The 19,553-nt window shown below is 43.2% G+C and overlaps 1 protein-coding gene across 1 annotated transcript; it reads right to left on the reverse strand.

The window, feature by feature from the left end:
• Window positions 1-9,222: 9,222 nt before the first annotated feature.
• On the reverse strand, window positions 9,223-19,255 carry LOC136543517 (uncharacterized). Its single transcript, XM_066535941.1, has 7 exons — window positions 19,060-19,255; window positions 10,854-11,168; window positions 10,518-10,739; window positions 10,378-10,430; window positions 9,818-9,999; window positions 9,394-9,472; window positions 9,223-9,300 (listed from the first exon to the last, which is right to left on the reverse strand). The coding sequence occupies exons 1-7, from the start codon at window positions 19,253-19,255 to the stop codon at window positions 9,223-9,225; spliced, it is 1,125 nt and encodes a 374-aa protein (XP_066392038.1).
• Between the last annotated feature and the right edge of the window lie 298 nt (window positions 19,256-19,553).

Genomic DNA, 19,553 nt, shown 5'->3' on the forward strand with positions numbered 1-19,553 from the left:
TGGTGAGTCTAGTGAGTTAGGTGTGGTGCACACTTGTTGAAACTAGCGCTAGGTAGCTCCAAAATAGCCCTTAGATCCAATGGAGCAAACTTCATTCACATATGATCGAGAGTTGGAAGTGAATGGAGGGTCAAATACTGACCGGACGCTGGCTCAGGGTCTAGTCAGTTCATTTGACCAAGGTGAAAATGTCTGGCGTGACTGGACGCTGAGAGGTGAAGTGACCGGACTTTGAGAGCCAGTGTCCGATTGACTCCAGTAAGGTTCCAGAGAGGGAAAATCACGATCAGACACGTCCGGTCAGTGATGACCGGACCCTGGCCAGCGTCCGGTCACACTGTAAACACTAGAGTTCAGGGTGTACTGACCAGAGCGTCCGGTCAACATGACCGGAGCATCTGGTCACCCCGCAGAGGCACATAACAGTTCATTTTTCAGCCCATGTTATAAATACCACCTCCATTCGTGTGTGGGGGTACTTTTGCTCATTCCAACAGCTGAGAAACACTTTAGAGAGTGCCAAGAAGAGCAAGGTCCTAGTGAGGTGATTGAGATTTGAGAATCCCAAAGAGAGCCTTCATTAGTGAGATCAAGAGTAGCAAAGTGTGCATCCACCCTTCTCATTAGGCTTGCCATGGTCAAGTGAGAGTTCGTGCTGGTTACTCTTGGTGGTCGCCATCACCTAGATGGCTTGGTGGTGATTGGGAGCTTGGTGATCATCCAGAGAGCTTGTGGATGACCCAACTCAAGTTGTGAGCGGTTGTGGGTGATTCACCGCGATGGAGTGTCGAAGAATCAACCCGTAGAGAGCACTTGATCCTTGCGTAGATCAAGGGGGAGCTACACCCTTGCGCGGGTGCTCCAACGAGGACTAGTGGGGAGTGGCGACTATCCGATACCTCGGCAAAACTTCACCGCATTCTTCCTCCTCTCTTTACTTTGAGCAATTCAATTCTTGTTATTTACATTCTTAGAATTGCCATGCTAGAGTAGGATTGGAACATAGGTTGCAAGTCTTTTGTGCGGTAGAACAATTAGAAACATTTTTTAGGCACAAGGGGTTAATTGGGCTAACTGTAGGATTTAATTATTGCAAAGAAATTTAGAATTAGCCTAATTCACCCCCCTCTTGGGCATCTTGATCCTTTTAGAATGGTTAGAAGAATCAGAGCTTTCCTTTGATTTGATTCGCTTAGATTCACTTTCTATATCCATTCATCGCCAAATTAATAAAGCTCCTTTCGATGCTCTCTATAATCCATTTGTGGGTGTTAATATCATGTCTGAATCTTTTGCTCATAATTTATTGAAACACATGCCATTGACCCCAATAATAAAATTATTGAAAAGTCTTTCAGGACACATTCTCCTGAGTTTGGGAATTTTGTATGTCCTCCCTATCCAGGTAAAAGGAACCAAAGTTCATATGAGCTTCTATATCTTTGATATTATGGAGTTCGACCTGTTGATAGGACAACCAATTGAAAGACTTATCCAAGAAGGACAAATGGGGAAGTTGAATATAATACTTGGGAAAAACTTTAAGCTTTCTATACCCATTACTCATTCTCTAAATGCTGAGAGTGAGCCAATTCCCAAGGAAGACCCAATAGGAGAGGTTAAGGTTGCATCTCTTGATGACTTGATGGAACCCAACCTTGAAAATGATGCCTAGTTCTTCATCGAGGAGGAGGAAGAAAATCTTATGGAGTCTGAACCTCTTGATGAATTGCTAGAACCACCTAAGCTCACCATTGAACTTAAACCCCTACCTTCTGGTTTTAGATATGCTTTTCTCAATAATGATCAGGATTCTCCTGTGATCATAAGTGATAAACTCTCTCAGGAAGAATCCCTATGCTTGCTAACTAACTTAGAAAAGCATCGTTCTACTTTTGGCTATTCACTCCAAAACATTAAGGGAATTAACCCTGATCTTTGCACCCATCGCATCCCTATAGATCCTAACTCTATACCTTCTAGGGAGCCCCAGCATAGTCTTAATAATGTGATGAGAGACGTTCTTAAGAAAGAGGTTTTGAAACTCTTGCACACTAGGATTATCTATCCTATGCCGCATAGTGAGTGGGTTAGCCCTATTCAAGTTGTGCCTAAAAAGGGAGGCATGACTGTTGTTAAAAATGAAAAGAATTAATTAATCCCCCAAAGAACTGTCACTGGATGGTGGATGTGCATATATTACCGAAAACTTAACAAGGCAACAAAGAAAGATCACTTTCCGTTGCCCTTTATTGATGAAATGTTGGAGCGACTAGCAAATCACTCTTTCTTTTGTTTCCTTGATGGGTATTCAAGTTATCACTAGATACCGATCCATCTAGATGACCAAAGCAAAACCACCTTTACATGTCCATATGGAAATTATGCTTACCATAGAATGTTTTTTGGACTATGTAATGCTCTAGCTTCTTTTCAAAGATGCATGATGTCTATATTTTCTGATATGATTGAAGAAATCATGGAAGTTTTCATGGATGACTTTTCTGTTTAGGAAAAAACTTTTGATGGTTGTCTTGAAAATTTAGACAAGGTTTTGCAAAGATGTGAAGAAAAGCACTTAGTCCTTAATAGGGAAAAATGTCATTTCATGGTTAAAGAAGGAATAGCGCTTGGACACTTGGTGTCCGAAAGAGGGATAGAGGTAGATAGAGCTAAAATTAAAGTAATTGAATAGTTACCTCCTCCCATAAATATTAGAGGGATCCGTATTTTCATTGGTCATGCTAGTTTTTATCGCTGCTTTATAAAAGATTTTTCACATATTGCTAGACCACTTACAAATCTTTTGGCTAAGGATGTTCCCTTTGAATTTGATGATGCATGTTTGAAATCTTTTAACATTCTTAAGAAAGCACTCATCTCTGCACCAATCATTCAACCCCCTAATTGGTCGCTACCTTTTGAAATTATGTGTGATGCTAGTGACTATGTTGTGGGGGCAGAGCATCATGCAATTGCTTATGCTAGCAAAACTCTAATAGGATCTCAACTTAATTATGCAACAACTGAAAAAGAACTCCTGGCTATTGTTTTTGCTATTGATAAGTTTAGATCTTACTTAGTAGGAGCTAAGGTGATTGTTTATACTGATCATGCTGCTTTAAAATACCTGCTCACTAAGAAAGATGCTAAGCCTCGATTGATAAGATGGATTTTGTTACTCCAAGAATTTGACTTAGAAATGAAAGATAAAAAGGGAGTAGAAAATTCTGTTGCCAATCACTTGTCCAGAATGCAGTTTGAGAACTTGCAGGAACTACCCATCAATGATTCACTGCAGGACAACATGCTCTTCAAGGTCACAAAATCCAACCCCTAGTACTCAAATATTGTTAATTTTATGGTTATAGGTTATGTGCCACTAGGGGAAAATAAAAGGAAGCTTAGCTACGAAAGTCATCTCCACATATGGGATGAATCGTACCTCTTCAGGGTCTACTCTGACGCTCAGAAGGTGTGTACTGGTGGAAGAAGGCATCAAGATCATCGAGCGATGCCACTCATCACCATATGGAGGACATTATGGTGCATTCCGCACTCATTAGAAGATCTAGCAAAGTGGATTCTTTTGGCCAACCATGTATGAAGACACAAAAGACTTCATCAGGAGGTGTGGAGCATGTCAGAGGCATGAGAATATCAATTCAAGAGATGCCATGCCACTCACCAACACCTCCAAATTGAGCTTTTCGATGTCTGGGGTATTGATTACATGGGACCGTTTACAAAATCGAAGAACTATGAATACATCTTGGTGGCAGTTGGTTATGTCTCCAAATGGGTTGAAGCCATGCCATGCAGAGCAGCTGATGCTAAGAACTCCAAGAAGATGTTTGAAGAAACAATATTTCCAAGATTCGGAGTTCCAAGGATGGTGATTAGTGATGGAGGAACTCACATCACTAACAAGAATTTTCATAATTACTTGTCAAAGCATGGAATCCATCACAATGTTGCTACTCCATACCACTCTCAGACAAGTGGCCAAGCAAAAACATCAAATAAACAAATCAAGAACATTCTTCAAAAGACGGTCAATGAGATGGGAACTGCATGGAGGGATAGACTACCCAATGCACTATGGGCTTACAAAATGGCCTATAAAACACCACTTGTAATGTCACCATATCAACTGGTCTACAGGAAGACCTGTCATCTACCTAATGAGCTAGAATTCAAGGCTCACTAGGCCATCAAGCGATGGAACATGGACTTTGAAGCCGCAGGAATTAAGAGGAAGATGCAACTCTCTGAACTTGATGAATGGTGTGAAAAAGCATATCACAACTCCAAGATTTACAAGGAGAGAACGAAGAAATGGCATGACAAGAGGATCAAGAAGGAGTTTGCCCTAGGAGATAAGGTATTACTTTTTAATTCCAGGGTTAAATTATTCTGGCATGGAAAACTTCAGAGCAAATGGAAAGGACCATTCAAGGTGATAAGCAATTCGTCGCATGGAGCGGTAACACTTCAAAATGATGAAGGTATGTTATTCAAGGTAAATGGCCACCGTCTCAAGATCTTTCTAGAACCTAAAAACCACCTAATGATTTAGATGAGGTAGATTTCCTGATTTTACCATAGATTTACACCTCTGCAATCCCCTTTACGTTTCGTAAAGCGAAAATATACTTTTCAGGATTAGATAGGGATTACAAACCGCTGTGAGAAAAATCACCATGAGAGAATGACATGTGGGGCCGGCTGGCCCCACCTAGAGGCCACCTGGCCCACTGTCAGTCCCTCTCATGCCCGGTCAACTCTCTCGTGTGTTCTAGATCCTTGTTAAAATCCCGTAGTTTTTCGACGCATTCAGTTTTTTCCTCGGTATGAGACCTCATACGGATAGATCTTGACCCTTGCTGCAAGTTGTTCCCCCCTATATAAGCGAGCTCTGTCTGCCTCCATAGCCATCCCATCAGAGCCATCTCTCTCCAACAGCAACAAAGCTCTCCTCCTCTCTAGTTCCCATGGCCAATAAAGAGATCGTCCCCTACGGTTTTGATCTTAGCAAGAAGCCCGATGTGCTTGCGCTGACTGTCATTCCTCTAGAAGTTATCCCCATTTGCTCAAGCCAATCTAACTTCACCCAAGCTATCCATCATTCGGTGATCGCTCCGTCACCGCCACGTCCACTTCTTAAAGGCAAGCTACGCCAACAAGAGCCTCGTCTGGACATCCAGAAGCTGATCAAGGTGACGAAGGAGATCAACCTCCTTCCTTTGAAGGGACACGAGGTGCTGACTGAAGTGAAGACCAACAAATTTGGAGATGTTACATGTGCAAAATATAAGTTGGTCACTCCTCGTACCATCATTGATGGAGTTCGGGCTATGTCAGATCAGATCAAAGTTGTTCCTCCGAAGGAGAAGAAGAGGAAGGCGCCATAACCACCTATCCCAAAGGCTGAGAAGTGTCCAAGGATGACTATTGCTCTCTTAAAGAAGATTGAAGACCTCTCTGATGTTATCTATACCTTAGAGCAAAGGATCAACGAAGAACACATCTATCGCAAGAAACTACAACATGATCTAAATGCTTTGAATCATTTTGTTGCTAAGCTGATGAAGTAAGAATTAGGTAGTTAATAATAAGGCATGAGTGCTTAGGTCATGTGTTTAAAAATAGTATGATTATGTTACTCGTTTAGCTCAGATCATTAGAATATTGAAGTTCGTGCTAGGTAGTCAAAAGTTTGTGTTTAGTTTGTGCTTGTGTAATAAAGTGCCTTATATATTAATGGAGTCTTATTATTATTATCTACTTTCTATTTTTTCGGGTATATGTTTTGTCTCCACATGTTGTGCACAAAGGTATACAGGAAAACAAGTGTGGGGGGAGACACATCGTGACATCAAGACGGAAGTCGATCGTGAAAATCATGAAAATCATAAAGCAATGGAACATGAACCATGCTCACCAAAGTTGGACCCAAATGGGCCTAAGAGTGGGCCGCCCGACCTCCTACATGGGCCGGCTGGCCCACCACAGTGCCGCCTCGCTTCGTGCTTCGTCCATGGTCAGGTTTGCGGCCCATTCACTTTATTTTCACCTATTATGCTTTCCGTTTTGAACCGAATTGAGAATCCCTTGATAAAACAACTTTAAAATATGAGGAAAGATTATTTTAGTCATGACTTAAGGATAGACTCATATACTACTTTTTCTGGAAGTCATGCTACTATTGGAAACTTAATATTAGGGACCCCATGTTACTTAGGTTGTTGTGGAATGAGATATAGTAGAATAATGAGAACTTGATTCTTGATGTTTTGTTATTAGAGAATTTTATTTCAAAAAGTAAAAAGAATAGTTACACCTCTCCTTTGTGATAAGCAATATCCCACCAGAGCCAAATATAGACTAGAGAAACCTTCTACATATACTACTTGTCACTGTATTGAGTTTGGTCAAACCTTGTGACCCTTGTAGGGAAACTTATCATGCTCTCAAGATCAAGATCACGTACACTCCACATATATCTGCTGCTCCTATAATGGGAGTACGCAAAAACATGTTTTTCATCCACCCAAAAATGTTCTACTCCAACACTGGGAATAGACACAAAAATATGCTTGATAGGATAAATGCTCTAGGTTCTTGTAAATGTCTCTCTTGAAAAGTTTCAATTGCAGAAAGAGAGGCATAGACTATACAAAAGTTATTCATAAAAGAAAGAAAAAGAAAAAGTATTGAAAAAATAGGCAAGTGTCCAAGATATCTAAAATAATAGGTACTCAGATGCCCGCCTGAAAAAAAACAAGAAGAAAAAAAGAGAGAGAAGAATAAGATAGCCCATGTTTTCTTGCAAAAGTTTTCCAAATTTCAATTAAGAGAGATATGTTTCAACGAGCATAGTAGAATTAGGTTAGCCACCATATACATATCCACACACATGCACATCTTGATCTAAGAGTATGACATTTTTCTCCTTGGATCCTTGTTTTGACTTTACAATATATGCAATGCAAGTATGTTTTCATATTTATCCCTACCTGAGCTCCACATAAGCTTTTAGAAGTAGAAAAAAGAAGGTAAAGTCATCAATGAGTTGGTGAGAATCCAAAAATACTACATATATTGAGGGATTTGAGAGTACCACATGAGGAGAAGGTAAGCTATGTTTTGTTTTCAAAAATCTTAAAATTTCTCCAATTGACTTGACTGAAGGAAGATGGTGATCTGTTTCAGCTGTTCCATTTTTTCAACTGCCCAAAGTTTCATGGTAGACTCTTTGAATCCTGTAGTGCATGCATGACTAGGAATGGATTTATGTTGATGTCTTGTCCTAAGGTTATGTCTTAAGTAATCCATCCTTTTATCGAGGACGAGTAAAAGCCTAAGTGTGGGGGAGTTTGTTGACGGTAGTTAACATTCACCATAAACCATTAATATGACTTGTATAAATGGCTAAAAATGATCACCAATGTAGACTTAGGGGTTTAAACTAACAAATTCCATGAGTTTTGGTGAATCTGTGTTTTTAACAGGATTTAATTAGAAAACCGCCAAGGAGGACCTATTCGTCAAAGGAAATTACGGAATTCCGTCGTGTAATCAACGTAGGAAGACTCTAGAAGACACTAGAAGGTGAATCACCAAAGCGGAGCCCATGCCCCTGACATGTGGGGCCAGCTGGCCCCACCTGCAGGCCGGCCGGCCTGTGGGCCCCCCATGTTAGCCTCCCATTACTATGTCGGTTCTCCACCGCCTTAAGGATTGCATCTCCGCCGTTTATTCAAGTCGGTTTGATCTGAGGGCTCAAGATTGATGCTTCGACCTACATATACCTGCTTGCACCCCCCTCTAGGGCAGATGCCTCATTTGATCCTGAGAGCTGAGAAGACAGAAACCCTAATTTATATGTCCACTAGGATTAGGGCTAGCAATGAAGAGAAGATTAGTCCTCAATAGGATCTAGTCTTGTATTGGAGATAGTGAGATAGAGTGAGAGGGAAGAGTTTGAAAGAGTCCTGGCCTATCGATGCTCTCTCTACGGCTTGTACCCTGGTGGAATCAAGTTCTTCTTGAGCTTGCTTCTGAGATTTCTCTGGTAATCGACATCTAATTCAAGAAAGCATCTTGTTCATATTGTTCTTCAGGTTTACGACTCTCTTTGAGTATTTTAATCCTTGTAGCTCCTAGGTTAAAGTAGTATTCATAGTGTAAGCGTGGCGCTTAGACTCGGTTACTCGTGGATGTACCCTATTTTCTAGATTGGTGGTAGCTCACGAGGGTGACTCTTATAGCCTCATTGAATCCTTTGTAGTCCACCTCCCGTTAGTAGGCCTAGCAGGACCTTGTTACTATAGAAAACATACTCTGCCTGTGTTTTCTCTAGTAATATCCCCTGAATTGAATAATAGAAGATAAAGCTTACCAAAGTTAGAACTAGAAGACTAGTAGTCTCCTCAACGCTTCTATTATCTAGCCTTAATTATGAAATTGGGTTAAGTTATATTTGGTTATTCTCACACATGTTTTCTCGAGTTCGATATAAAACTGGGTACTCCGGGTGAAGTGCTATATCGGTATATTATCTATGCACTTGCGGATTATTCTGTGTGCATTAATTTATACCAACAACTACCCCCCTCTATATATATGAGAGGATCATGGATGATTGAGTCCCCATCTATCCAATCGTCAAACAAACACATCTACTACATCTTTTTACCCTCTCTTCCCATCTACCTCTTCTCCTCGTTCTTCATCGGCGCTGCATGGATGGTGGATCGACGACGGCAAAGCTCTAAAGTGGCTAGGCTAGCTAGAGCACCCCATAGCCACCACACGCCTTGATGGGCTCCTTCTGCACCATGTGCTGGTCCACACAACAAGAAGCAAGAATAACTATTTATTCATGTACAAGCGTCACTATTTATTCGTGCTACCATGTTTATGAAGGCGGCACTGGTTGGCAGAGCCAACCCCGATAGTGCTAGTCCACGAAGGTCCCTCGAGTGACCCATCATGAACCGTTTAGTCCGGTTTGGAGTGAGATCTTTTCCAGTGACGGGCCTAGGTTTTTACCTCTGGGTATGCATAGCAAAAAAATTTCTTATGCAATTCGGTAAACCATATATAATTTGGTAAAACCATATTCTCATTCGGTAAAACCATATTCTAAAACCATATAAATTGTTCAAATGAAATACAAAATACTTTAAAATATAGCCATATAAGAGACTTACAATATTACTTGTTGATCCGTCGCTTTCTCAATGACATGAATGTCTCAATTATATCATCTTCATCAACTTGAAAGAAAATATCCTGCTCAATAAATGTTTGTAGACAATCATCCAGAACAATATCACCTAGCTTATTCCTTGATTTTGTTTTCACTATAACCAATACAGAAAATACCCTTTCAACGCTCACAGTTGCCACCGGTAAAAGCAATACCAATTTGAGAAGCGAGTACACCATATCATACACTTTGTGCCTATTTGTATCAACAAGCTTAACTGAGAGATCAACAATGTTGTCTAGACCTTGGAAGCATTCAGTTCATTTCATGTCATCAATATAATTATCAAGTTGCAATTCTAGCTGTACCAAATTGTTGTTGGAGAAGTCATTAGGATAAAATTCAGCCAATCTACGCAGCTTCTGTGCATCAAATGAAGCAAAGGACTTGGAAGGACTAAAGGCTGACATACTAGAGAGTAGCTCCATGTTGATCTCATCAAACCGATTATCAAGCTCTTGACTAATTTGATCAATGACACCAATGTACACTTCTCTTCTAAAATGGTCATCATTTTTTTGGTTTCGGGCACGGGCATACCTTGTTGATTTTCCATAAGGCACATAAGCATCATCCATAGTAGGAACTTCGACACCATGTGTAATACAAAAAGAGGTGACCGTCTTATGAAATTTATCCCAACCATCAGACCTCAACTGTTGCATTCTGCTCTTTGCCACATTAACAAGTGAGATTGCATTAAGAATATCTTGATCCCTTCTCTGCAAACACTCGGATAACTCATTTGTGTATCCAAGAATAACATACATTAAGTGCACAAAGAAAACAAACTCAAAGGTTTCAAATGCTCCAAGCACAAAATGAATCTTTGTCCAATCATCCTTATATGCAATATCAGGACCAAGCTCAATGAGCACATCATGGATTGAGGAATACATAGTGATGATGCTACATATAGTTTTGTAATGCGAGCCCCATCGAGTGTCACCAGGCCTAGACAAACCCATCTCTTGATTTAAACCACTCCCTGATTCAAGCTCACCACACTATAGTGATTTCTTGACATTCTCCAGCCTAGCATTTCGAAGCGTACCATGACGCTTGCAAGAAACCCCAACAATGTTCAACAAGATAGATACTTGATCAAAAAAGGTCTTGCAATCAGTATTTCCCTTGGCAACAGCTACAAGAACTAGTTAGAGTTGATGTGCAAAGCAATGAATATAATAAGCAGAAGGTGATTCTTTCATGATTAATGTTTTTAGCCCTTTAATATCACCTTTCATATTGCTAGCCCCATCATAACCTTGACCTCTAATCCAAGTCATAATCAATCCATTACTATCAAGTAAACCTTTGATTGCTTCCTTAAGTGACAAAGACGTAGTATCATCTACATGAACAACTCCAATGAAGTGCTCACATGGCCTTCCAAGTTTATCAACAAAACGCAAGTAAAGAGCTAGTTGTTCTTTATGTGATATGTCACTAGACTCATCGACTAAAATTGCAAAGGGCTCATCACCAAGTTCCTCAATTATTTTCTTTCTAGTTTCTATGGCACAACAATGAATAATTTGCTTTTGTATCTTTGGGCTAGTCAAAGTGCAATTACCTGGTGCATTGTTCAAGACATACTTATTCACTTCATCACTATTTCCTACAAGAAACTTCAAAAGTTCAATGAAGTTGCCTCTGTTGCTAGACTCTTCACTTTCATCATTTCCACGGAATGCCAATCCTTGAAGCAAAAGAAACTTGATACATCTAAGTGAATATGTCAATCTTTTCTTGTAAAGATAAAGCTCCTCATCAGTCCACTTGTCAATGTGATAATCAATTGCTACCTTGGGATTTATAAAACCAATATACCTCTCCTGAGCTGCTTTGTGTGCCTTAGAACCACTATGTTTGATGAGTGCGGCGTTTCCTATATTCCAATTATCCCATCCACCAACAACAAATGCATCTAACCCACTGCCCTTCTTGAACAAGTAGCATATAAAGCAAAATACAGAATCCTTCTTGATACTATATTCCAGTTGGAACTTACCGACTGGTGCTGATGAACTTGCTGGAGTTCTGGACCTCGCGCGTCGCCCTGAGGAGCCGAGCAGATCGCCGTCGCCACCTCGCCGGATCGTCGTGGGCTCGCGGCTTCTCCTTTCCCGTCACGGTGTCGCCCTGAAGGAGCCAGGCAGGAGCAGATCGTCGTGGACTCGCGGCCAGGAAATCCCACGGATCGCCGTCGGCCGTCGCCGTCTCCAACTCTCCCGTCTAGTCGTCTTCTCGGCTTCTCCAGTTCTCCTCGTCCTCGATCGAGAATTCGAGATGTGTCATAGCGCCGCCCAGCAGTTACTCCGTCCGCAGAGTCCGCGCCTGCTAGGTGCTAGCAAGATCGCGGAATCGAGAGTCTAGGATAGAAGCCAAAGCGCCGATCGTTTCCTTTTTTTATTTTTTTGTACATTGAAAATTTCTACCTATCTCTATGATTGGCGGACCCCAGGGTATGCGGTGGCCCACCCTGCATACCCTATGGGTCCGTCCCTGATATTTTCGTATTGATGTTTCCCTTGCCTTGTTCTCCATTTCTGTGCTAAGTTAGTGTGTCCAAATCACAACCATTTTCGTAAATAGGAGAGATAATGCTAAAACCTTTTTCTAAAATGCATAGATGTGGTCTGTAGAGAACAAGCGAGTACCAATCTTATGAATGAGTGCATATGGCACTTTTCGTTCTATTGGTTCTTTGTAATAATTCATAGCTTATCGAGGTACCATTTGCGCTTGAAACAGCTCTGGAGAAGGAGTCTCTCGCCGAACAGCTACACCGACTATTGGAGATGTGTACCACTACTTCCTCAACATCGCAGGTGTCATGGCAGCACCTTTACTTAGAGAATTCTATTAGGCATTGCAAAGTAGATTGCTAGCGCTTTATGTTTATTCATTTTCTAGTATATGTGATGCATGCTATTGCCTGAGCCATGTTTGCCTTGATTGAAACCACTCCACCCTGATTACTCAGCTCCACGCTCATAGTTTTATATATGCCTGTCTGCTTGCTTGCATTTACTCAATCATACTTACATACGCGCCTTTAATATGTGATGTGTGATGGTTGGAAGATATGTGGATGAGGGATTGGGGTTAGCCACGAGGCCTCCCCATGAGATGTATGATACGCGATGGCAGCGGTGAATCCCGAGTGGGTGGTGGCGATGTGAGGAGATCTGGAGATATTCCTTGCTTTTGACCTTTTTATCCGGTGATACCAGCTACAGTGAGAGGATGCCGTGGGTGTACGGACTGCACCAAGTGGAGTTCCTATGGCGGGAACACAGAGTCCTGGAGGTACGTCGGTCCTCGAGGGACATGTGGGATAATGAGTTTGTGGATAGACCACCTCTAAGGGGTGAGTCTTGTGCTTTGAGGCACATGGTTTGGTGGAATGTGCTCACTCTGGCCAACTTAAGGTTTGCCATAGGTTGCAACCATAAATCACGAGTTCTTTTGTACACACCACATGCCTCAGTGGGTATGGTTCGTTGCCCTAATTAGTGTAGGTGACCACAAGTCTCTGTGGGAGATAGTAGGCACGTGGTCCTGTGACCCTATGCAATTAGTGTGAGGATGGAGGAGGTTACTCCTTTTGGACCTCAACCGCACGATCTCAGTTTATGCGGTTGCATCCCATGTATTTTCACTCCGGCTGGGGGCAGGACTGGTGTTAGTCGGCCTAATTTGCAGTGGCAGTGTTCACCATCGTCGATGATACGTCAGTGGTGTTCATATGGGGTAACAGTGTACTATCTGTAGAGGTTTATAATCTATACGTATAGCCGCGATCTCGGTTATGATCACTTACCTATGTGCAGGGTTCAGCTGACTAGTCTTCTCTTGTGCTTTTCTTCTCTCCCCCAAAGATAGGTCCGGCTTGAGGCCATTGAGACGTGGGGCATGTGGAAGCCGCCTAGTTGCTTAGTGAGAGAATGAGGGTGTTGTGAGGGATGATGAGAGGTGAGGTATGAGACGAGACATGAGATGTGTGGATTTGATCATGAGAGTATGGGTTAGGATTAGAGAAGATATATATTACTTATTTGATACTATTCTGCATGCGCTAAGGATGCAAACTACAACTAAACTATTAGGATCACCAAATCCCTTTTATTTTCTATTTCCACTAAAGCTCATTGGTGCTGACCATGGCCTACACACTTCTGGTGGTGTGCAACTTTCTTGACTTGCAGTGGTGTTGAGAATATATATAGTAGTTGGTTTTGTCTGCACTCAAGGATGCCTTTGGATTGGAGTTCCGCCAAGCTTCGCTGCTACGTTAGAACATCGGTGTTCTGTTTGATTTTAACCCAGAGGGCTTGTACTCAACCTTTGTAATACTCTTTATTTACGTACTCTGATGTTGTATGACTCTGTAATCAACTAAAAATAGTCGCCCGTGATAGCTGAGGTATCCTGGGACTATCATGGAGGGCCAAAAGAGTTAGAATTTCTATTCTAGAAATTCTGGTTCGTTTCAGAAGGGGTCCACGGTGCCCAAGTGAAGAGAGATGGCATGGGGAGGAGAGTGGGGTGACTTACGAGTGGGCCCCACTGCCAGTTGTCAACCATGTCAGCAAAACCATCATTGAAACCAGCTCGATGACCAAATATAAATGGTTTTGATACTCCAATGGCTAAATACTTCTGGTTTTCAAGTTTGATTGTCAAAATCAGACTCTATCGATTGTTCAATAGCCAAAAATGGACTTCTCTGAAAAATGATCGATGCTAGACTTTCCAGGCAACTGTGAAAGTTTTTCTGAGCACAATAATGCTTCAATGGAAGAAGTTGCAAGTTGTCATACGTGCAGTAACTTGGACGGTGGAGTAGTGATGTGTTTGGTGCAAGAAGGCTTTAGTAAGCTTCATAGATGAATCACCCATATTTGTGCTGTATCTGGAGGAACAAAATATCTTCCATCGATCATCTCATGTTGAATATACGTTCATAGAAATGCAAACTCCACTATTCCATTCATCCTAATCGACACGAGAAGCATAGCTTGCTTTGACAAGATCCGGGCATGAACATGGGAAATCAGTACATGTGAGGAGACATCTGTAATAGGAGGCATCTGGATAGGAGAAAAATGCCATCAAGCATATATCCATCTGTCCCAAAAATACTTAACTGCCATAGCCCCACATTGGGACATCGTGTTGTTCGCCGCTTTGCTTGAAGTGAGTGGCCATTAAGATCAGCGTTGCCGACAGGAGATTAGCAACAAAGGGCATGAAACCTTTTGTACGCTATTTGTGTACAACATTCAAAGCGACAACTTCACCGTTCGCGTGTGCATATAGTTAGCTTAATTGTGCTAAATGCTATATATGAGTGTGACACAAAGAGTATGCCATGTTCCGACGTCTTCGTGAGTCTGATTTTAAACATCATCGCCAGTGGTTCTAGGCATCGTAGTAAACTGTAGAAATTAAATTGGGAAAATTTCTATGTAATTAGTAGAACAAAGTGTTAATCACTATCCAATGATGAGGAAGCGATGCAACATATGTGTGCTGCAAAAAAGAGAAGGATCCAAAACACTATGTATTATGTTTGTATCAACATAATTTTGGTGTGTCACAAATGCAAGTAATATGTTTTACACTGTGATTATTACCCACCATCGATCAACAATAATAAACATGTATCCTACTCTAACGGTTTGAAACTACGAGGCTTACTGCACTTCGTTTTATTAGAAAACACTCTTATCAAGAAATACATTATTAATAGATAATTATGAAACAAAATAATTTGTGATTAGAATTGCATTAAAATATAATACACTGATTGATTATTATAATTTTGTATCACTGGAGTCAAATATTAGTAGAGTAATCGCTTGCCAAAAGTTTTATAACAAAATGAAATACACCTCTAAAAATGGGAGGAGTAATGTGATTCTTATAGGATGCCATTATATATTTGAAGTAGAAGCTACATGGTACGTTGCGCTCCTGCCCTTTAGTTGGCTACTAGCAAGAGCTAGGGCAACATAAAATGGGAGAAAGAGCGCCTTCAGTTTCTTTGCAAATGGAGGAAGAACGGAGAAGGCATATATAATAGTCCTTCCTTTTTAGATAAAGGATATATAAAGAGTCTTATATAGGAATGAAAGGCTCCAGGAAATAGGCGAATATGATCCTACACCTCTGACATCCTTAGTCATAGAAATTTCTAAGTGGATATTCAGGAGGTGGAGGATGAGGGATCAGTAACCAGGTATACAACTTTCTGGGAGACGATTCACATCCTCTGCGATGTCATGGAAGAAACTGCAAGAGTCCATATTCATATCAGTTAGACTGCCTCTGACTCCTGTTGGTGCCTGAATGCATGGGGTTTGGATACTGGATTCCATGGATAGGACCATGGATCCTCTGAGGAAAGTAGGCAAAAGCATAAGAAATCTGCAACTCAAAGCATCAGGCTCTAAGACCCGCTATGGTCTGATACGCCGCATCTTGAATTGCGGCCTCAGGATAGCTTCCCATTCCCTGATACTTGATTAGTCCTTTGGGTTCTCCTTCAACAAGTTGAGGATGAAGAACAAGCTTTGCTGTATACTCCACTAAGCCTGGACCTATTGAGCGAGTGTAGATGAAGTACTCCGGCTGGTAGGAGAAGTTGGCACGCCACATGAGTTTCCGAAGGATAGCTAGAAATCCTTCAGTTCCTTCCGCCCATGTCATGACAAACAACTTTTTTCTGAACCATCTAAAGCAAGAAAGACTGTAAGTTAGAAGCAACCTTTTTTTATCAAATTAGACTTGAAACTAACTTGTATTGTTCATTTTGAAGTTTTGTAAAGTAATACTGGCATTAGCCCCTGTAATGATGCTCCGATACCAGCTATGGCAGAACCACCCAAATTATCATGGCCCACGCGCACCTGCCAATGTCTTAGAGACCTTTGACTGCTGTGCACGGGAACAGACAATTTCGGTAGTCTATCGGGTGTCCTCGGGGGACCACGAATCATCCACTTTTCCTCAGGATCATTACAGTGACATTGCAGTATTACAACAATTGAAACAAATATATTACATTGGAAGTAAACAACAGAAGTCTTACATATCATAAGTGTTACAAACCATTTATTAGTTATTACAAACCATATGTTTTAGCCATCTAGGCAGTAGGGTAGCATGACGGTACCACATATTACAAACACAACCAAAAGACTTTCACCCTGCCCAAGGGTGCACCATAAGACATCTACTGCTAGGGCTGTTCTTGCAGAACCGTCATACAGCAGGGGCAAAACCCAAACTGCTAATGAGGCTCACCTGCAACTGGGGATTAACAAACCCTGAGTACTTGAGGTACTCAACAAGGCTTAACCGACGAAAGGGAAAAGACTCCATGAATATGTAGGTTAAGGGAATACAAGGGAAATCTTAGCAAGAATCAAGATTAACCTTTGCATGAAAGCTCACTAACAGTGGATCCTTGCTTTCAAAGTTTTAGCTCAATATGAAGTCATTATCAGTATCCAGTTGGCACCTGATCTAAATCAATCACTTCTTTAACATCTCATCTCATATTCGTAAGTAACATTGTTCCATTGATTAACTACGATGTAGAGCAGAGGATCGAGTCTCCATGACCGAGGAGCAACGATGATTCGAACCGATTCCATCCTAGCTGAGGATTCCTGACCACACGACATATGCAGATCCCGGACCTTACATATATCAACACTTTCCTCAGATCCTCCAAAATATGAACGGGTCCACGCCACCTAAGTGTAACAACACAAAAATCCACACACCAAAAATCATAGCTACAAAATTTTTGTTAAGCCCTATGTGATGTTGAGTGACACATGTAGAAGCCAAACCCTAGTTTTGGATTGGATGTGGCCCAACAAGGATAAAGTCTTGAGCATAGTTTGGTTTAATGCCACATGTGTAATTAAATTCCTAAATAAATAAATCATGCATGCATCCTTAATTCCAATTGTGATTTGGATTCCCTTGCCTTATGTGATGTTTAACTCACTTACTTAATATTTATGATAAACCCTAAATAATGAATTATTTGTTGGAAGAATAAGAAAAAGAGAAAAGAAAGAAGAGGGAGGCAGCAGCTCAGCCTAGTCTGCCTCGACCGGACCAGCTAGCTTAGCTGAGCCTCGCCTGCCCTTTTCACGCGCATAGCCCATGAAGCCGGCCCAGCATTGCCGCCCACACGCGCACAGCCGTAGACAAGCCAGGCCCGCTCGTCAGCCATCACGCGCCGCACGCAGCCACATCGCGCCAAGCACCTGATGACCCGACCCTGCTTGTCAGCACAGTAGCATCTTCTTCCCCTCGCCCACGCATTCTCGCCGCGCGACTGGGAGCCGACCGCGGAGCAGGCGTGGGCCCAGGGTCACGCACATCGCATGACCCTGTTTCCCCTTGTGCCGCGCCTACGCTACTGCACGCGAGCCGTCGGATGCGCTCGGCGCATCACTAGCCATTCCGCCATCCGCCATCGGAGAAGCATGGAGCTCGGCCTATAAAAGGAGGAGCCCCGAACCCTAGCACCTCACCACACCTCGCCGCCGACGTGCGGTTCACACCAGCACACTAAGCCAAGGGACGAGCAGAGAAGGAGAAGCGCGGAGAAGGAAGCCACTGCGGGGAGGACCTCGCCGAAGCCAGGAGCACCGCCCCGATCAGCTACAGCGACGTAGCTGCTCGGCACGGCACTACATCACCTCATCATGGCCTCGCCTCGCCACCGCACCACCATCCTACTGCCACGAACCCTACGGTGAGCCATCTTGCTGAGACCACCTCCCTAGACAAATGAAATGTGCACCGCCACGATCGAGACCTTGCTAAAGCTTCGAGCTCCGACCTAGCCCAACTAGTTAGCTAGGGAGACCGCCATGACCACGCTTGCCGAGACCTAGGACGCGCCGTGCGCGCTACCATCAGCCAAAAGGAGGACCCTAGCCATGACGTTGTACATCGGAGCAGGAGCGCACATACACGAGCACGCCCACCATGGCCAAGGGCACAACCAGGGCGAGACCACCGCGTCTTCTACATCGCGGTAAAGGCGACGTTGTCACCCCGTCTGGCTCTGCCATGACGAGAAACACACCACGCTCACCTTAGCCGAGGAAGAAGCCCACCGGAGCCTACGTTGCCGCACAACGTCAAAAGCTCTCGAACGGACAAGAGACCGGCTATGCTCCTCACCCAAGCAATAGGGATCTTTGTTCCGCCTCGCCCGACCCCTATAAGCCACCAGCTACACTGCACCCAACGGCTGGAGGGCGACTCCGCCTCGCCCGAGGGCAAAGGGTTCGACTCCTCCTCGCTCAACCCTCTAGGGTTAGGCTCGGCCTCGTCCGACGGATGAGAGTTTTGCTGAGGCCTGTTTGACCAGGCCAGCGAAGTGGTCGGAGAATTCACCGAGGCTGGTAAAGTGGATGGAGAGTCTGCCGAGGCCAGTGGGGTTGTCGGAGAGTTCGCAGAGGCCGGTGGAGTGGTCGAAGAGTTTTGCTGAGGCCTGTTTGCCGAGGCGGGTGAAGTGGTCGGAGAATTCGCCGAGGCTGGTAAAGTGGATGGAGAGTCTGCCGAGGCCAGTGGGGTTGTCGAAGAGTTCACAGAGGCCGGTGGAGAGGTCGGAGAGTTGCCAAGGCCAGAGAAGTGGTCGGAGAGGTTTTGCCAAGGCCGTTGGAGTGGTCGGAGAGTTGGCCGAGGCCGGTGGAGTGGACGGAGACTTTGTCGAGGCCGGTGAAGTGGTCGGAGACCTTCGCCGAGGCCGGTGGAGTGGACGGAGAGTTTGTTGAGACCAGTGAAGTGGTCGGAGAGGCCACCGACGTGGTCAGAGAGGCCACCGAAGTGGTCGGAGAGGTCGCCGAAGTGGTTGGAGAGCTCGCCGGTGACCTCACCGCCGGCGGGAGCACCACCGGGGAAGAGAAGGAGATTTTCCCTCGCCAACCACATGTCCGAGCACTTGGTGCACATGAACCGAACCCTGGGAAGGAGTACGTGGACCAACAGGAGCATGGCACGTGTCAGCACGATATTAATTCAGCCTGTTCCCATTTTCAGAAATGATTGAAACTTCAGAAATTTATAACTAATTCATACGAACTCAGAAAAATACAAGACCAGTACCAAAATTCATCTTCAATCGAGCTCTACACAATGAACCCATATTTGAGTGCATTTGGCTCTTTTGATTTTTCATTACTTCTTTGTGCTATTCTATAGACGTCACTAATACGACTATAATTCGATC

The sequence above is a fragment of the Miscanthus floridulus genome, chromosome 3, assembly GCF_019320115.1.
Source record: "Miscanthus floridulus cultivar M001 chromosome 3, ASM1932011v1, whole genome shotgun sequence".
Classification (NCBI taxonomy): domain Eukaryota; kingdom Viridiplantae; phylum Streptophyta; class Magnoliopsida; order Poales; family Poaceae; genus Miscanthus; species Miscanthus floridulus.

Excerpts from the sequence above, each read along its gene's own strand:
- LOC136543517 (XM_066535941.1), bottom strand. The coding sequence starts at position 19,255 with ATGTGGTTGGCGAGGGAAAATCTCCTTCTCTTCCCCGGTGGTGCTCCC. Across the intron at positions 10,431-10,517 it reads TGGGGCTAGCAATATGAAAG|TTCTTGTAGCTGTTGCCAAG; the intron begins GTGATATTAAAG and ends AACTCTAACTAG. Across the intron at positions 9,301-9,393 it reads CAACTGTGAGCGTTGAAAGG|GATATTTTCTTTCAAGTTGA; the intron begins GTATTTTCTGTA and ends TTTATTGAGCAG.